This window comes from Nyctereutes procyonoides, unplaced genomic scaffold (genome assembly GCF_905146905.1).
Source record: "Nyctereutes procyonoides isolate TBG_1078 unplaced genomic scaffold, NYPRO_anot_genome, whole genome shotgun sequence".
Classification (NCBI taxonomy): Eukaryota; Metazoa; Chordata; class Mammalia; order Carnivora; family Canidae; genus Nyctereutes; species Nyctereutes procyonoides.
Genome location: NW_026575051.1, coordinates 4,935,523 through 4,951,175, shown reverse-complemented (window position 1 = coordinate 4,951,175; position 15,653 = coordinate 4,935,523). Strand labels below are relative to the sequence as shown.

Sequence of the window (15,653 nt, the reverse complement as noted above, 5' to 3'; positions counted from 1 at the left end):
TTGTGTTTGTTCTCAGGGGGAAGAAGTTTGTGGCAATGAAAGTAGTTAAAAGTGCTGAACATTATACTGAAACAGCACTAGATGAAATCCGGTTGCTGAAATCAGTGAGTATTAGATCATATGTGTGAAAAAGCATCGTAAGCAGAATTTTACTGAATTAAGATATACCAAATGTAGACTTTTTAGCATGACTAATTTTTATTGTAAAGTTCCAGTATCCTTTAAAGATGTAGAGGCAGATAACAATATTTATACATTCTGTGCATGTGATGGGGGAAGTGGTGGATTTCCATCATAAACACTGAAAAAAACTTTCAAATAAATGGAAATGTTTATTGAGCATGTTTTATATACCAGATAGCACAAAATATGTTTTACTTTCCTACTGTGGTTAAAAGTAAAGTGTGACAATAACCAAAATAAGAGCCCAGATGTCCATCACAGATGAATGGATAAAGAAGATGTGTGTGTATATACAATGGAATATTACTTAGCCATCAAAAAAATGAATCCTTGCCATTTGTTATGATGTGGATGGAATGAGAGGGTATTATGCTAAGTGAAATAAGTCAGAGAAAAACAAGTATGTTCTAAGTCATGTGGAAGTTTTTTTTTATACGTGGAATTTAAGAAACAAAATAGATGAACATAGAGGAAGGAAAAGTAAAATAAGGCAAAATTAGAGGGAGACAAACCTTAGGAGACTCCTAACTATAGGAAACAAATAGGGTTGCTAAAGGGGAGGTTGGGGGAATGAGGTAACTGGGTGATGGGCATTACGGAGGGCACGGGATGTAATGAACACTGGGTGTCATATACAATAGCTGAATCAGTAAACCATACCTCTGAAATTAATTTTAAAAAAAGTAAAGTGTGAATAAGTATATCACTTCTATTTTATGCCTTAAAGTATTACAAAAATCTATAAAACAAACACTGCTTATTCCTTTTATATTTGAAAACTGGGCAAATTTTATAAAAACTTAGTTTTGTCATAAATTAGGAAGCTATGGTAGAATGAGCTTAAATTCAGAGTTATAAAACCTGGGCTTTAACACCAGCCCTAGTCCAGTATTCTCCTCCAGCTCATCACTACATTTCTTCTGAGCCTTAGAGTTTTCATTTGTAAAGTGAAGATGTTAGACCAGGAGAGCTCTAAAAGTAATTTTCAAAGTGCCAGTCTGACAAGCCTGTGTCCGAAAATTAAATCAGTACTGCTTGCTCCCTTCATTGAGAAGGTTTTCCTATGTGGGGGAAAGGTCAGCTTGAGTAAACAGTGTGATGAATGTTGGTTCAATGGTTGGTTTGCATCCTGTAAAACTCCTTAATTCCTTATGGCTTGGTAACCAGTAGTTAATTTGGGAGTCACACTTTTAGTAGAAAAATGGTTGAATTAGAGCAATAGTCTTTGTCAGTTGTATTTCCTTTTGTGCACCATTTATTTCTTTGCATATTTGAGTTACTAAAATTTTAATGTTTTTCTTTGTCATTAATCTTTTGTTACATATGTTGCAGGTGTTCCCTCCCCACCATTTGGCTTATTTCAGTGATTTCCTTTACACTAAATACTGTCTCTTTCCCACCATAGGTTCGTAATTCAGACCCTAATGATCCAAATAGAGAAATGGTTGTTCAACTACTAGATGACTTTAAAATATCAGGAGTTAATGGAACACGTATCCTTTTAAGAACCTGTTTGAAAATAAATCACGAAATAACCTTATCTCCAAGAAAGGAACCAGATTTATAGCATTCATCCCTTTTCTCAAGGCAAATTATAATCAAACTACTTTGTGTTACTGTAAACTTCTGAACACAGATGTAAATCATGTTTATCTTTATATGTTGTAACTTACAGTGTTGTAAAGCAATGTCAAGGTATTGCTTTACATTTTTCCCCCTTCCCAAGCAAATCAAACCAAGTCAAAAGAAAAACGTAAAGAAAAAAAAATAGTAGTAGTATAGGTTCTGAGATTTTTATCAATTAGTACAGAAACTTTAATGGAAGTAATTTTTCATGAGAAACACTGGGTGAAGAAAAATGTAACACATTTTACTATCTTCCAGCCTTAAGCATTGAGACTGTGCATATAGGTTATGCTTAGAATTTAAACAGGTATGATTGCATTTTAGCATAATGAAAAAACTGACTTGTTTTATGTTTTTATCTGCATTTTTAGAATTTCTAGTGTTGGAAGGAACCTTACCTGATATTTTTTGTAAGTTACTATCAAAGTGACAAGTAGTGAGCTGATTGATTGTTGTGACAGCCATACTTATGAAGGCCTGTCAGACTTTTCAAAATAAAAGATGAAGTAGAATCTCACTTGGTTTGGAGAGTCTAAAACTGCCTGTTCATAAACTACTGAAAAATGTAAAAGGAAAGACATTTAATTTCTCATTCTACTATTCTTAAATATTTAGCTTCTTAAGAGAAGCTAAATTAACACATACTGTTAATTGCCAATTATGATCTTTTTTTAAGGAGATGGGCTTCATCTGGTTCTTGCATCATGTGGACTATGGTAAGAGATTTGAATGGAAAAATGAGAGAAAACAGGTGATAATGTGTATTATACCTGCCATTCTGAATTTAGTTGTGAGTTACTTCCTTGGAAAAGTACAAATCACAGGGATGCCTGGGTGGCTCTGTGGTTAAGATTCTGCCTTTGGCTTGGGGCCTGATCCTGGGGTCCTGGGATCAAGTCCCACATCCAGCTCCCTGCATGGAGCCTGCTTCTCCCTCTGCCTCTCTGCCTCTTCTCTATCTCTCTCGAATAAATGAATAAAAAAATCTTTAAATAAATAAATAAAATAGAATCTTGTGACTATTGTGGTCACTTTGTAGATGGCTTACTCTCTGTGCATATAATAAGGCTAATAACCAAGATCTAAAATCATACATTAGGATGTCATGATGGCCATTAGGTTCTGTTTCCCTATTATTTGATCTTTTAATGTCATGGCAACTCTCTCTGCTCATTTGGGAAAGTTAAAAGTAAAATTAGAAATATTCTAAATAGTCTCCTCAGTAATGCTGAGTACCTTTGGAGTCTAATGAAGAAAGGTTTTGTTTTTGATTTTGCTTTTAACTATTGAAATCTTAGTGGATTTGAATTTAAAATTCCAAGGGATTTCCCAAGTATTAACAGGTGGTTTCTCTGTAGTTTTATCCACTGAGTCCTTTGTCCTGAGCCCGGTTCTCTTTGCCCTTCCTTCTGCTTCTCTCCCAACTATCTTGGCTACTGCATTTTTTGCTGCTAATAGAGATTGAAAAGGATAAAACTCAAGAGTACTGAGTTAAGGGTTAATGGATTATGCTATTCTCTTCTCACAACATAAGCATGTCTGCATGGAGATATATATCTGTATTTTTCTTTGCATCTGAGCATTTCCAGAGCACTGTCCTTTCCCATACTGAAATATAAGGGGCCTTGAACTAGAAAGTCAGTTATGTAGACTTCAGTATACATCGTTCATTCTACTTCTGTAGGTGGTAAGGGGCAAGAAGTGATGAAAGAGGGACAACTGTTCTATATATACTATTGACATTAACTGGTGAGTGTCCTTTTTTGGTCATCTGTATGGCCTACTATGTCTTTAGGAGACTTCTTTTTTTTAATATGTATTTTGCCTCTTCCTAGCTCCTCTTACTCATAATGTGCTCTAAATGTGACTCGTCAGTGTTTAGTACTTTGTAAGTTTTTTCTTTACATCACCTCCCCAAGAGAAAATTTTCATATATCCTTCTATCCAGTTCTTTCTGTTTCTTAAGCTACTAAACGTTTGGTCATTTTTATATCACTGCTTACAAATTAAAATACCATTGTCAAATTGTAAGCTTCTCTCAACAAATTAAAGATTGAAACTAGGAATATAAGAGAATAACTTAAATTTCTTAAATTTTTTTTGTTTTTTGCGGGGGGGGGTGTTTTTTTTTTTTTAAGGAACCTGCATTTTCAAAAAATCCTGTTTTGGTATATTTCATGTATACAAAAGTAGAATAGTCTAATGAATCCCCACAAGACCCATTACCCATTTTAGATCTTGTGTAATCTTGTTTTGTCTCTATCTCCTGCTAATTTTGTGGCCAACCTTAGATCTATTATTTTACTCACAGTTATCTTAGAATGTATCTCCAGGGACGCCTGGGTGGCTCAGCAATTGGGCATCTGCCTTTGGCTCAGGGCATGATCCTGAGGTCCTGGGATCAAGTTCCACATCAGGCTTCCTGCATGGAACCTGCTTCTCACTTATTATTATTAACTCTTTTTGATAATGGTCATTCTGACAGTTGTGAGGTGCTATTTTGTTGTGGTTTTGATTTGCATTTCTGTGATGATTTAGTGATGTTGAGCACCTTTTCATTTACCTGTTGGCCATCTTAATGTCTTTTTGGAAAAATGTCTAGTTATATCCTCTGCTCATTTTTAAAAAAATATTTATTTGACAGAGAGCAGAAGCAGAGAAAGGGTGGAGGGAGAGGGAGAAGCAGTCTCCCGATTGAGCTTGGAACCCAACTCAGGACTCAATTGCAGGACTCTGAGATCATGACCTGAGCCAAAGACAGATGCTTAATGGATTGAGCCAACCAGGCACACCTCATTTTTTATTTTTTTATTTTATTTTTATTTTTTTTTAAAGATTTTATTTATTTATTCATGATAGACATAGAGAGAGAGAGAGGCAGAGACACAGGCAGAGGGAAAAGCAGGCTCCATGCAGGGAGCCTGACGTGGGACTCAACCCTGGGTCTCCAGGATTGCGCCTCAGGGCCAAAGGCAGGCCCTAAACCACTGAGCCACTCAGGGATCCCCACACCTCATTTTTTAATAAGATTTTTTTCAATTGAGTTGTGCAAGTTCCTTTTATATTAACCCCTTATCAGATACATAGTTTGCAGATATTTTCTCCTATTCAGTACATTGCCTTCTCATTTTGTTAATGGTTTCTTTTGGTGTGCAGAAGAGTCTTATTTATTTATTTTTTAAAGATTTTATTTATTTATTCATGACAGACACAGAGAAAGAGAGAGAGAGGCAGAGACACAGGCAGAGGGAGAAGCAGGCTCCATGCAGGGAGCCTGATGTGGGACTGGATCCTGGTTCTCCAGGATCAGGCCCTGGGCTGAAGGTGACGCTAAGGCATTGAGCCACTCAGGCTGCCCAGAGTTTTAGCTTGATTTAGTCCTCTGTTCATTTCTACTTTTGTCGCCTTTGCTTTCTTTTGGTGTCAGATCCAAAAAAATAATTGCCAAGACCAGTGTCAAGGTGCTTACTTCCTATGTTTTTGTCTAGGAGTTTTATAGTTTCAGGTCTTAATGTTCAGGTCTCTATTTTGAGTTAATTTTTTGTATGTAGTGTAAGATAGTGTTCAAGTTGCTTTATTTTGCATGTTGCTAATTTTCCCAACACCATTTATTGAAGAGACTTGTTCTTTCCCCAGTGTATATTTACAACTCCTTGTCATAAATGAATTGACTATATAGATGAGTTTATTTCTGGCCCATGACTATGACCATGAATTTGTCTAGCCTTTTTGATGAGAACAGACATTGTTGGAGTCCTCTGGAAACACTGGCCACTGTTCCCTCTAATCCCTTCAGATACTTTCCCCCTGCCTCCAGTAATTTCCTTGTATACCTCTGCTGATTAGTCTATGCTAAATACTTGAGGACATCCCTCTGCAGATCTCCGGGATTCTCTTTCTGCAGCTGTGCCACCGGGGCTGCCCCTAGTTGACTTTTTCTATAAAGAATTATTTATAGGAGCATCAGACTGGCTTAGTCTTGCAGTCATGATTCCAAGCCTCGTGTTGGCTATAGAGATAACTTAAAATCTTTAAAAAGTTAAAAATAATAAAAAATTAAAACTAAAAAAGATAATTCCTTATTCACAACACATACCTTTTTTTTAGTATCTGTTTGGACTCATTCAATTTTTACTTTTGAGTTAAGTCATAACTTCATTATTTTAAATGTTTTCACCTTGGCTGGTATCCTCTCCAAGCTGGTTCCTGTTCCTTTTTGATATGTTCCATTACTGTTCACACAGCAAGGTTTCCAGGTTCGCCTGAGATTTAGCCATTTCTTAAGGATCCTAGGTTTTCCTTTAGTGGAGAATCTTATTTAATGGAAAAATATGGGTACTAGGTCATTATTACATATGTATATCTTGACTTTGCCATTTCTGGAGGTACAAGGTAGCAACATACCACTGAAATCCCAGCAGTCCCCTGCACGCCAGTAGGTTGGTAGAGTTATTCCTGCTTCTGTTGATTGGGATGTTCATACATAAAGAGAACACACGGTGGCAGTAGAATCAAGATTAGTTTTGTAAACTACAGAGAATAAGGCAAGTCAGTTTCCTATTTTTAGAAAATGTCGGCCTTCACTTTTTTTTTTTTTTAGGTTAAGTTTTGGTACATTATCTCCTGTCGTTAAAACAAGTTATTTTTTCCTGCTTTGAGACTGTGAGAGTAGGAATTGTTACTCTGAACATTAATTTTGCATCAGGGAAAAGTAACAACTTAAGCCTAGTGCTTCCACTAATTGAATGTGGTTTCCCTGTTATTTTACTACTGAGTATTTTAATTTAATTTTTTTAAAGATTTTATTTATTTATTTATGAGAGACACACACAGAGAGAGGCAGAGACCCAGGCAGAGGGAGAAGCAGGCTCTATGCAGGGGAGCCCGACATGGGACTCCATCCTGGGTCTCCAGGATCACGCCCTGGGCTGAAGGTGGCGCTAAACTGCTGAGCCACCCAGGCTGCCCACTACTGAGTATTTTAATGTGCACAGTTTTATTGATAAACCAGTCCCGTCCCACCCCCTGAAATTTTCTATTTCTTGGCTGTTTTCAGTTACTAAAGCATTCATGAATCTTTGGAATTCAGAATATTGACAGGCAGATATCTTTTTAGTCATACTCTAACTTTGTATACTGAAGGAATAAAACAGTAATAATTTCATTGGGGTGGAACACATTTTATTTTGCCTCTTTTCTTCTCTTGTGCCTTCCCCTTCCTTCCTTAACAAACTCCTAGATATCTGCATGGTGTTTGAAGTCTTGGGGCATCATCTGCTCAAGTGGATCATCAAGTCTAATTATCAGGGGCTTCCACTGCCTTGTGTTAAAAAAATTATCCAGCAAGTATGTATCTTAGTATTTTCTATGTGCTGATTGTTTTAGATTCTTAAAAGTGGCAAGAGTTTCCTATATCCAATAGAATTTTTATTTTAAAAACTAGAGAATTTTTTTATTTGCTAAAATTAAGTGGTTTAGCCCCTAGTGTTTATTGTCATTAAGTGTCTTAGCAATAACCATTTTTCCAGATTCATCTCCTGTAATAATCATTAGAGGGGAAGGTGTGTTCAGTGACTAATGTTGGAAATTTGGAGCCCGTATCCAGGAGTTTTGTTGCAAATATTGATTATATGGTAACAGAGAATTGCTATGTCAAATTATTAATATCTCATTATAGAATATTATTCAAGGGCATTTTCTAATATTTTAAATAGCTTTCAATATACAGTAAAGAGTTTATTCTCAGGAAAATATTAGTATTTGAAAGGGCAAATAATTTGTTTGGGTAATGTGTTTTGGTTGAAAGAGCTCCAAACTAGGAATCAAGAGATCTCAGTTCTATATCAGCAAGGAAATTTGAATTAAGGACATAATCCAAATCTCTTTCATCACATATCTGTCAACATTTAAAGAGCATAATGACCTTTTTTCTGAGTCTTTGTGTACTTCATTAAATATCTCCAAATACAATTAGCTTTTTAAAACTTTATTATAAACTCTTACCTTTGCTCATAGTTATCTTTCTGGGGAGTTTCTTTCTGCCTTATTAAAAATGCTTTATTCTCTGTTGAAAACTACCATATTGTTTTTATATTTTTATTTTTTTAAATGTGTTGTGATTTCTTTCTTCTCCAGAAAGACTTGTATTCTGTGTTTGCAAGTCTGTTGCTCTATTCCCATCCAGGTGTTACAGGGTCTTGATTATTTACACACCAAGTGCCGTATCATTCACACTGACATTAAACCAGAAAACATCTTGTTGTCAGTGAATGAGCAGTACATCCGAAGACTGGCTGCAGAAGCAACAGAGTGGCAGCGATCTGGAGCTCCTCCGCCTTCTGGATCTGCGGGTATGTTTTCTTTGAGGACTTTGGTCTCATTAGAAGTTAAGAGAAGTTCTGGGGCACCTGGGTTGGTTAGTTGGTTAAATATCCAACTCTTGATTTCAGCTCAGGTCATGATTTCAGGGTCCTTGGATCAACCCCCATGTCGGGCTCCCCACTGAGCAGGGAATCTGCTTGCTCCCTTCTCCTTCTACCCTACCTCCTGCTCACCCACTCTGTCTCTGTCTCTTTCAAATATGTAAATAAATCTATAAAAAAAAAGTTAAGTTCTTATTTTAATTCTGTTACCAGGCAGTTAAGTAAAGTATCACTCATTCATTTGTATGCTATAAAAGCTGATTCATGTTCTTGTTTGTTTTTTTTTTTTAAAGGTTTTATTTATTCATGAGAGACACACAGGGAGAGCGAGAGAATCAGAGACACAGGCAGAGGGAGAAGCTGGTTCCATGCAGGGAGTCGGACGTGGGACTCGATCCTGGGTCTCCAGGATCAGGCCCTAGGCTGAAGGCAGGCACTAAACCGCCGAGCCACCCGGGCTGCCCTCATGTTCTTGTTTTAAAATATTTTCTCTTGTGATTCAGTGGCCATTTTTGGTGTGTTTACCTCTTACCATGAGCATAACATGTATGCTTGCTTATAGATCAGTGTGATCTGTGTGGGAGCAAAATAACTTTGCTATTAAGAACTTGAATTTAAGCACTGGAGTGGACAGACCTGGTTTGAATCCTGGCTTCATCACTGGCTGGGTGTTCTTGAGCAAGTTCTTGACTTGCTTTGACTTCCTTTTCTTTCATGCAGGAGTTCTTGAGATTTAGTTCCATGTTAAAACAGTTAATAGGTCGCCACACAGTGTTGTGCTAAATAAATGATGGCTGATTATGATGGTTTTTTTGCCATTTGGAATATATATTTTTTAATTTTAATAGTTTTATTATATTTGAGGGGTTTTTTGAGGAACTTTTCTTGATCCTCAAGGCAAAATGAAGCCTAGGGATGTCTAGGTGGCTCAGCGGTTGAGCGTCTGCCTTTGGCTCGGAGTGGGATCAAGTCCCACATCAGGCTCCTGCCTCTGCCTATGTCTCTGCCTCTGTCTCCCATGAATAAATAAATAAAATCTTTAAAAATAATAATAATGAAGCCTAAAGAATGGGAAATGAGAAGGTGTTTGATAGTCATAGAGTTTGATTTTTTCCAAAATGAAAACATTCTAGAAATATTACACAAAAGTGCGAGTATAATTAGCACTATTGAACTGTATGCTTAAGAATGGTTCAGAGGGAAATTTTACTTAGTGTGGATTTTCCTACAAATTTTTTTTTAATCTTTATTTATTTATGATAGTCACACACAGAGAGAGAGAGGCAGAGACACAGGCAGAGGGAGAAGCAGGCTCCATGCACCGGGAGCCCGACGTGGGATTTGATCCCGGGTCTCCAGGATCGCGCCTTGAGCCAAAGGCAGGCGCCAAACCGCTGCGCCACCCAGGGATCCCGATTTTCCTACAATTTAAAAAAATTTTCTTGCGGAAGATTCTACCTCCTGCCTAAGCTAAACTAACATCTATAACCTGATGTGTAATAAATTACTATATAGTTCTTGATGCCATGCTCCATTTAAAACTGACCACTGCCAAGGGGAAGAAGTAAGAGACGGGGTTCTGGGTGGTAACGATGGGGTTATTGTCTGTCATTTTCTATTTTAAGCATATATAGGAGTGAGATTTTTGCAGCATTAGTAGTAGAAACAAAATATGGGGACTTGGCTCTTTGAAATTACAGGTTTTATCTGGGAAAGAATTTATTTAAACTTAATTAATTTTGCCAAGTTGTATATGCATTATTTTTTTTTTAATGGCACTTCTATCGAAGTTGCTTAAAAACAGTAGTTTTCTCTGTAACGTAACTCTGCATTGCTTGCTGAATGCCAGGATTCTTACTTGGTTTTCTTTTCTTTTCAGTCAGTACTGCGCCCCAGCCTAAACCAGTAAGTATAAGGTGTTTCTATATTTAATTCTGATCTCTGGGCAGTGGGCAGGGTTTCTTGTTTTAGGGATCACTGTATAGAATATGAAAACCAAAGAAAAAAAATATTCCTGCGCTTCTATATTTTCTCCAATAAATTCTCATGCATTTTTAACAAGTTTGTACTGGTGAGGCTTCTGTAAACTTGAGTGTATCTGAGAGTACACCAGCCCCACACACAGCTCAGAGGACCAAAATTTATTGTTAAATTTGTTTTTATTTGGTTTCATAAGGGTATCCACATTGTTTAAGTTAATGAGAAACTTCAGTGCTATGTTAGGGAAAGATTGAAATGTAATTAGGAAATATTAAAGTTAACAGTTATCTCCAACTGGGGGTAATGGATTAGCCACCTGAAGGCTTTATCTGTTTGTAATCTCCGCCCAGGCTGACAAAATGTCAAAGAATAAGAAGAAGAAATTGAAGAAGAAGCAGAAGCGCCAGGCAGAATTACTAGAGAAGCGAATGCAGGAAATTGAGGAAATGGAGAAAGAGTCGGGCCCTGGGCAAAAAAGACCAAACAAGCAAGAAGAATCAGAGAGTCCTGTTGAAAGACCCTTGAAAGAGAACCCACCTAATAAAATGACCCAAGAAAAACTTGGTATTAATAGAGCATACACAAAAATTTACTTTAACATTAATTTATCATTGTTCTATAATATACTGGTTTCATGCATACAGCACATCTCTGGGGGTGTCCTTATACAGTAAGAGTACAGAACCTTCATAAATGTCAGGCAGGTAATATTCAAATGTAATTTCTGAATTTTCTATGGAAATGCAACATAGACTTCATTTTGCAATTGAATAAGGATAAGATCTTTGTCCTTCCATAAATAGGTGGTAGATGTTCAGTCATGTTTTTATGTCACCCTGTATAAGTTCTAGAAAACGTTTTAATCTTGTGGAGAAAATTTTTTTGTTCTTTCACTCATACACATAACACATACATCCTTTTTGTCTGTTTGTTCTTAGAAGAGTCAAGTACCATTGACCAGGATCAAACACTTATGGAACGTGGTGTAGAGGGTGGTGCACCAGAAATTAATTGCAATGGAGTAACTGAAATCGTTAATTATACTGAAAACAGTAATAAAGAAACATTGAGGCTTAAGGAGGATCTACATAATGCTAATGACTGTGATGTCCAAAATTTGAAGCAGGAACCTAGTTTCCTAGGCTCCCAAAATGGAGACAGCAGCACATCTCAAGAAACAGACTCTTGTACACCTATAACCTCTGTGGTATCAGATACCATGATGTGCCAGGCTTCACCAAATGTAGAGCAGTCATTCAATGAACAGGACATCAGCCAACTTCAGGAAAGCATCCGGGCAGAGATACCCTGTGAAGATGAGCAAGAGCAAGAACAAAATGGACCATTGGACAACAAAGGTACCTAGATAGACATACTGCCCCAATACTCCTTCCCTGAATAGTATATTCATGAATTTCTAGACCGAAGCTACCATTCATTGTTTTTATAAATAAAGCTCTACAGCAAGTACCCAAGTTACCTTCCACCGTGTACATTTCTAGCTAATTTTGAGTTGTATTAGTCATGTAGTATGCGCACAGCATTTCACTTTTTTGCTCCAAAGGCAGAGGTAGGTTTTAATTGTGTAAACTGAAGGTGTCGCTATACTCTTTTTATCTTATAAAAATTAGTAAATTTTGCCAGTCAAGGGCCTAGGTATATTGCTTCAGAGAGTTTTATTAATTTTGGGGTATTTGTGTGTTCACTAAACAGTCTTACTAATGGTATCCTTTGTCTATAGGAAAATCCACTGCTGGAAATTTTCTTGTTAATCCCCTTGAGCCAAAAAATGCAGAAAAGCTCCAAGTGAAGATTGCTGATCTTGGAAATGCCTGTTGGGTGGTAAGTTAAACTTATTTTATCTTAGTGCTGTGTTTTGAAGTGACTAGGAATAAATGAGAACTTGAACTTTAATTGTGCTAAGGAAGAAAAAACATCTGCAGATCTATATCCAGGTTGCCAGTTAACATTTTAGTGAACATTTTTTTCACTGTTTTCTTATTAGCCTTCTGTTATTGGAAAGTTCAAATATATTTCCAGAAGTAGAGAGAGTGGTATAATAAAATAGCCCTCGCTCCCACTCCAGGTACCTATCACCCAGATGCAGTAATGTTAACTCCTTGCCAGTCTTGTTTTATCTGTATCCTCATTCACTTTCATATGCACAGTGCTTATATTTGTACTTCCCTTTTTCAAAATTGGCATCTAACTTAACTCATTGTAACCTTTTAAGTCCCTTAACATATTTTGGACACCTTTCTTTGTCACCCAGAAATTTACATCAAATTATGTTTATTATGTAATATTTCCTAAGGTATTGTACGTTTTACACGTTTTTGATAGCTCATTGTGATGAGTATCTTTGCTCATGATCCTTGTGTGGTTGTCCTTAGGACATACCCTAGACATAGAATTCCAAAGTCAGAAGTTGGGTGCTTTTTTAAAAAGGGGTTTTTGATGTATAGTGTCATATTAATACTGTTGTTTACCTAGTTAAGAATTAAGAGGGGGACACATTATTATTTTTTTTTTGGGACACATTATTTTTGATGAACATCTCAAAAATCTACAGTAGAATGATTTGCACATAAATGACAGTACTTGGAATCATATACTTTCTAACAGGAATGTTGACGATTGCTGAAGCAAAAACTATGCATTGTTGAGAATCCACTTTAATAGCTTTTACACTTATTTTATACTTCAAATTTTTTATTCCATGTGACATTCTGTACCTCACTTCTAGGATATTGTGATAACTTTTTAGAAAAAAAAATGAAGTCAGAGCTTAGCACTGACTGGTAGGAATGGGGAAAAACTCTTCAAGTAATTAGAATTACTCCACCATTAATTTATCATAAATCAAATTACCATAAGTTATGATAAGTTATTAAAATTATTATGATAAATCACTCTGGTCTAGGCCAGCCGGGGTTCACCTGGATTACTGCAGTAGCCTACTCACTCTCTCCCTTCAGCTGCCTGTGCCCCCTACGGAGTTGACAACACAGCTATCAGTGATCCTTTTAAATGTGAGTTGCAGTGACTTCCCTCAAGATGAATGCCACAGTCTTTACCATGTCCCACACACCACCAAGCAAATGATGTCTTCCTTCTGCCTGGAATTCTCTTCCCAAGATAATGTATACAACTCCCTCATTTTCTTCAAGTTCCTATTCAGCTGTCGTCTTACCAGGGAGCTCCTTCCCTGAACACCTAACATATTTAGCAAAGCACTATTCTCCAAACCCGTACACCTGTATTATATTCATTCATGTATTTTCTCTTTCTTCCTCTCTCCCCTCAATTTTTTTTCCCCATAGCACTTATCACACACAGTCTGATACTATATAATTGTCTGCTTACCATCCCTCTCCCTAAATGTACATCCCATCATGACAGATTTTTTTTGTTCACAGCTGTATAATAGCACTTACAGCAGAACCTGGTACCTAAGAGGTTCTCAATAAATATGCAAGTAGGGCAGCCCCGGTTGTGCAGCGGTTTGGCGCTGCCTGCAGCCTGGGGTGTGATCCTGGAGACCCCGGATCGAGTCCCACGACAGGCTCCCTGCATGGAGCCTGCTTTTCCCTCTGCCTGTGTCTCTGCCTCTCTCTCTGTGTCTATGAATAAATAAATAAAATCTTTAAAAAAAAAATACGCAAGTAAATGAATTGTAAGAAACACATTGGCTCTGTCCCAGACACCATGTTGTACAAGCATCAGATGCTTCAAGCTTCTGTGCCTTTGTGTATAGGACACCTTCCTCCATTATTGTTTAATTTTTTTTTCCATTATTGTTTTAAATATTTTATTTATTTATTCATGAGAGACACACGGAGAGGCAGAGACCTAGGCAGAGAGAGAAGCAGACTCCCTGCAAGGAGCTGGATTCAGGACTCGATCCCAGATCCCGGGATCAGGACCTGAGCCAAAGGCAGACACTCTACTACTGAGCCATCCAGGCATCCTTCCTCCATTATTTTCTAACACATTTGACACACCTTTATTCTGCTACAATTTTTCCTGTCACTTTTACAGGTACTCTCTTTTTTAATCTGCATGTCTCTTCTCTTTTTAAATGTGTCTCTGTGCTATAAAAGACTTTGCCTTCTTTTCATTAATTCACTCCTTCAGCAAACATTGGCACATGCTCTGACCTGCTAGTAGGACACAGTGTGAACTAGACAACGGTATCTTATCCTGCTGGATCCTGGTCAAATTTCACATCTTACTAATCTCTGCAGCAGAGCAGCATCTAGCATTCAGTAATGGGATTGTATATGATATTCAAATTGCTTGATTTTTAAAAAATACTATATTCTTACTAGTTTTGCATGTATATAGTTTGGATGTTGTTTCAAAAATCTGCCCCTTGGGCAGCCCCGGTGGCACAGCGGTTTATCGCCACCTGCAGTCCAGGGCATGATCCTGGAGACCCGGGATCAAGCCCCACATCAGGCTCGCTGCATGGTGCTTGTGTCTCTGCCCCTCTCTCTCCTCTTCTCTCTCTCTCTCTCCTCTTCTTCTTCTTCTTCTTCCTCTCTCTCTCTCTCTCTCTCTATGAATAAATAAAATCTTAAAAAAAAATCTGCCCTTTCCCTTTGCCAATTTGTTACTCCCCACACGACAGTATTTACCTTCATGTCACTAATAAATATCTAAGCTATACTGCTCCCAATTTCTTTCTTTCAATATTAAGCATTATTTCTTCCTGGAAAACAGGATTTACATACTATCACTAAACCACCCCCCATGTTCCCAATTTAATATATGATTTTGGCTGGTAATTTATTCCATGTTTGCATTATTGGGACCCAGTGCTGTTTTGAGCATAAATTGTACAGATTCCTTTTCCTTTTCTGCCTAACACTGTGTTTCATTTGCTTAGTTGTCTTTGTACTATTTATTACTTTAATTCAACCCCGTACTTTCACCAAGTGGTATAAATACATACACTCTAATACATACAGATACCTTGGGTACTCTTTCAACTTCTTCCTGAAGAGCTCTGTGTGGAACCTGAGTCTTCTACCCTGAGTTCACTGTTGGATTGCCTCATACGCCTATGGCATTACTGCCATTCAGATTTCCTTTCCCCATCATTCCTGGAGATTATGTTTACTCTATCTTTATATCCTCTACTTTCTGTCCCTCTTATTTTCTTTTTTTCTTTTTTAAAGATTTTATTTATTTATTCATGAGAGATGCAGAGAGAGAGAGAGGGGGGCAGAGACACGGGCAGAGGGAGAAGCTGGCTCCATGCAGGGAGCCTGACGTGGGACTCAATCCCGGGACCCCAAGTCACGCCCTGGGCTGAAGGCAGCACTAAACCACTGAGCCACCCGGGCTGCCCTCTGATTTTCTTTCTTGGTTTTCTCCATCATTTTTGTTTGTTTGTTCTTTGTTTGTGGTTTTTGTTTTGTTTTGTTTTTTGGAGTA

At 37.4% G+C, this 15,653-nt stretch overlaps 1 protein-coding gene across 1 annotated transcript in view; it reads left to right on the top strand.

Moving 5' to 3' along the window:
- Nucleotides 1-15,653, top strand: part of SRPK1 (SRSF protein kinase 1) — an 87,262-nt gene that overhangs the window by 52,868 nt on the left and 18,741 nt on the right. Inside the window, 8 exon segments of the mRNA XM_055329815.1 lie at nucleotides 17-104; nucleotides 1,589-1,676; nucleotides 7,049-7,155; nucleotides 7,994-8,159; nucleotides 10,111-10,136; nucleotides 10,562-10,775; nucleotides 11,150-11,569; nucleotides 11,953-12,053. Of these exon segments, the coding sequence (XP_055185790.1) occupies nucleotides 17-104; nucleotides 1,589-1,676; nucleotides 7,049-7,155; nucleotides 7,994-8,159; nucleotides 10,111-10,136; nucleotides 10,562-10,775; nucleotides 11,150-11,569; nucleotides 11,953-12,053 (1,210 nt within the window).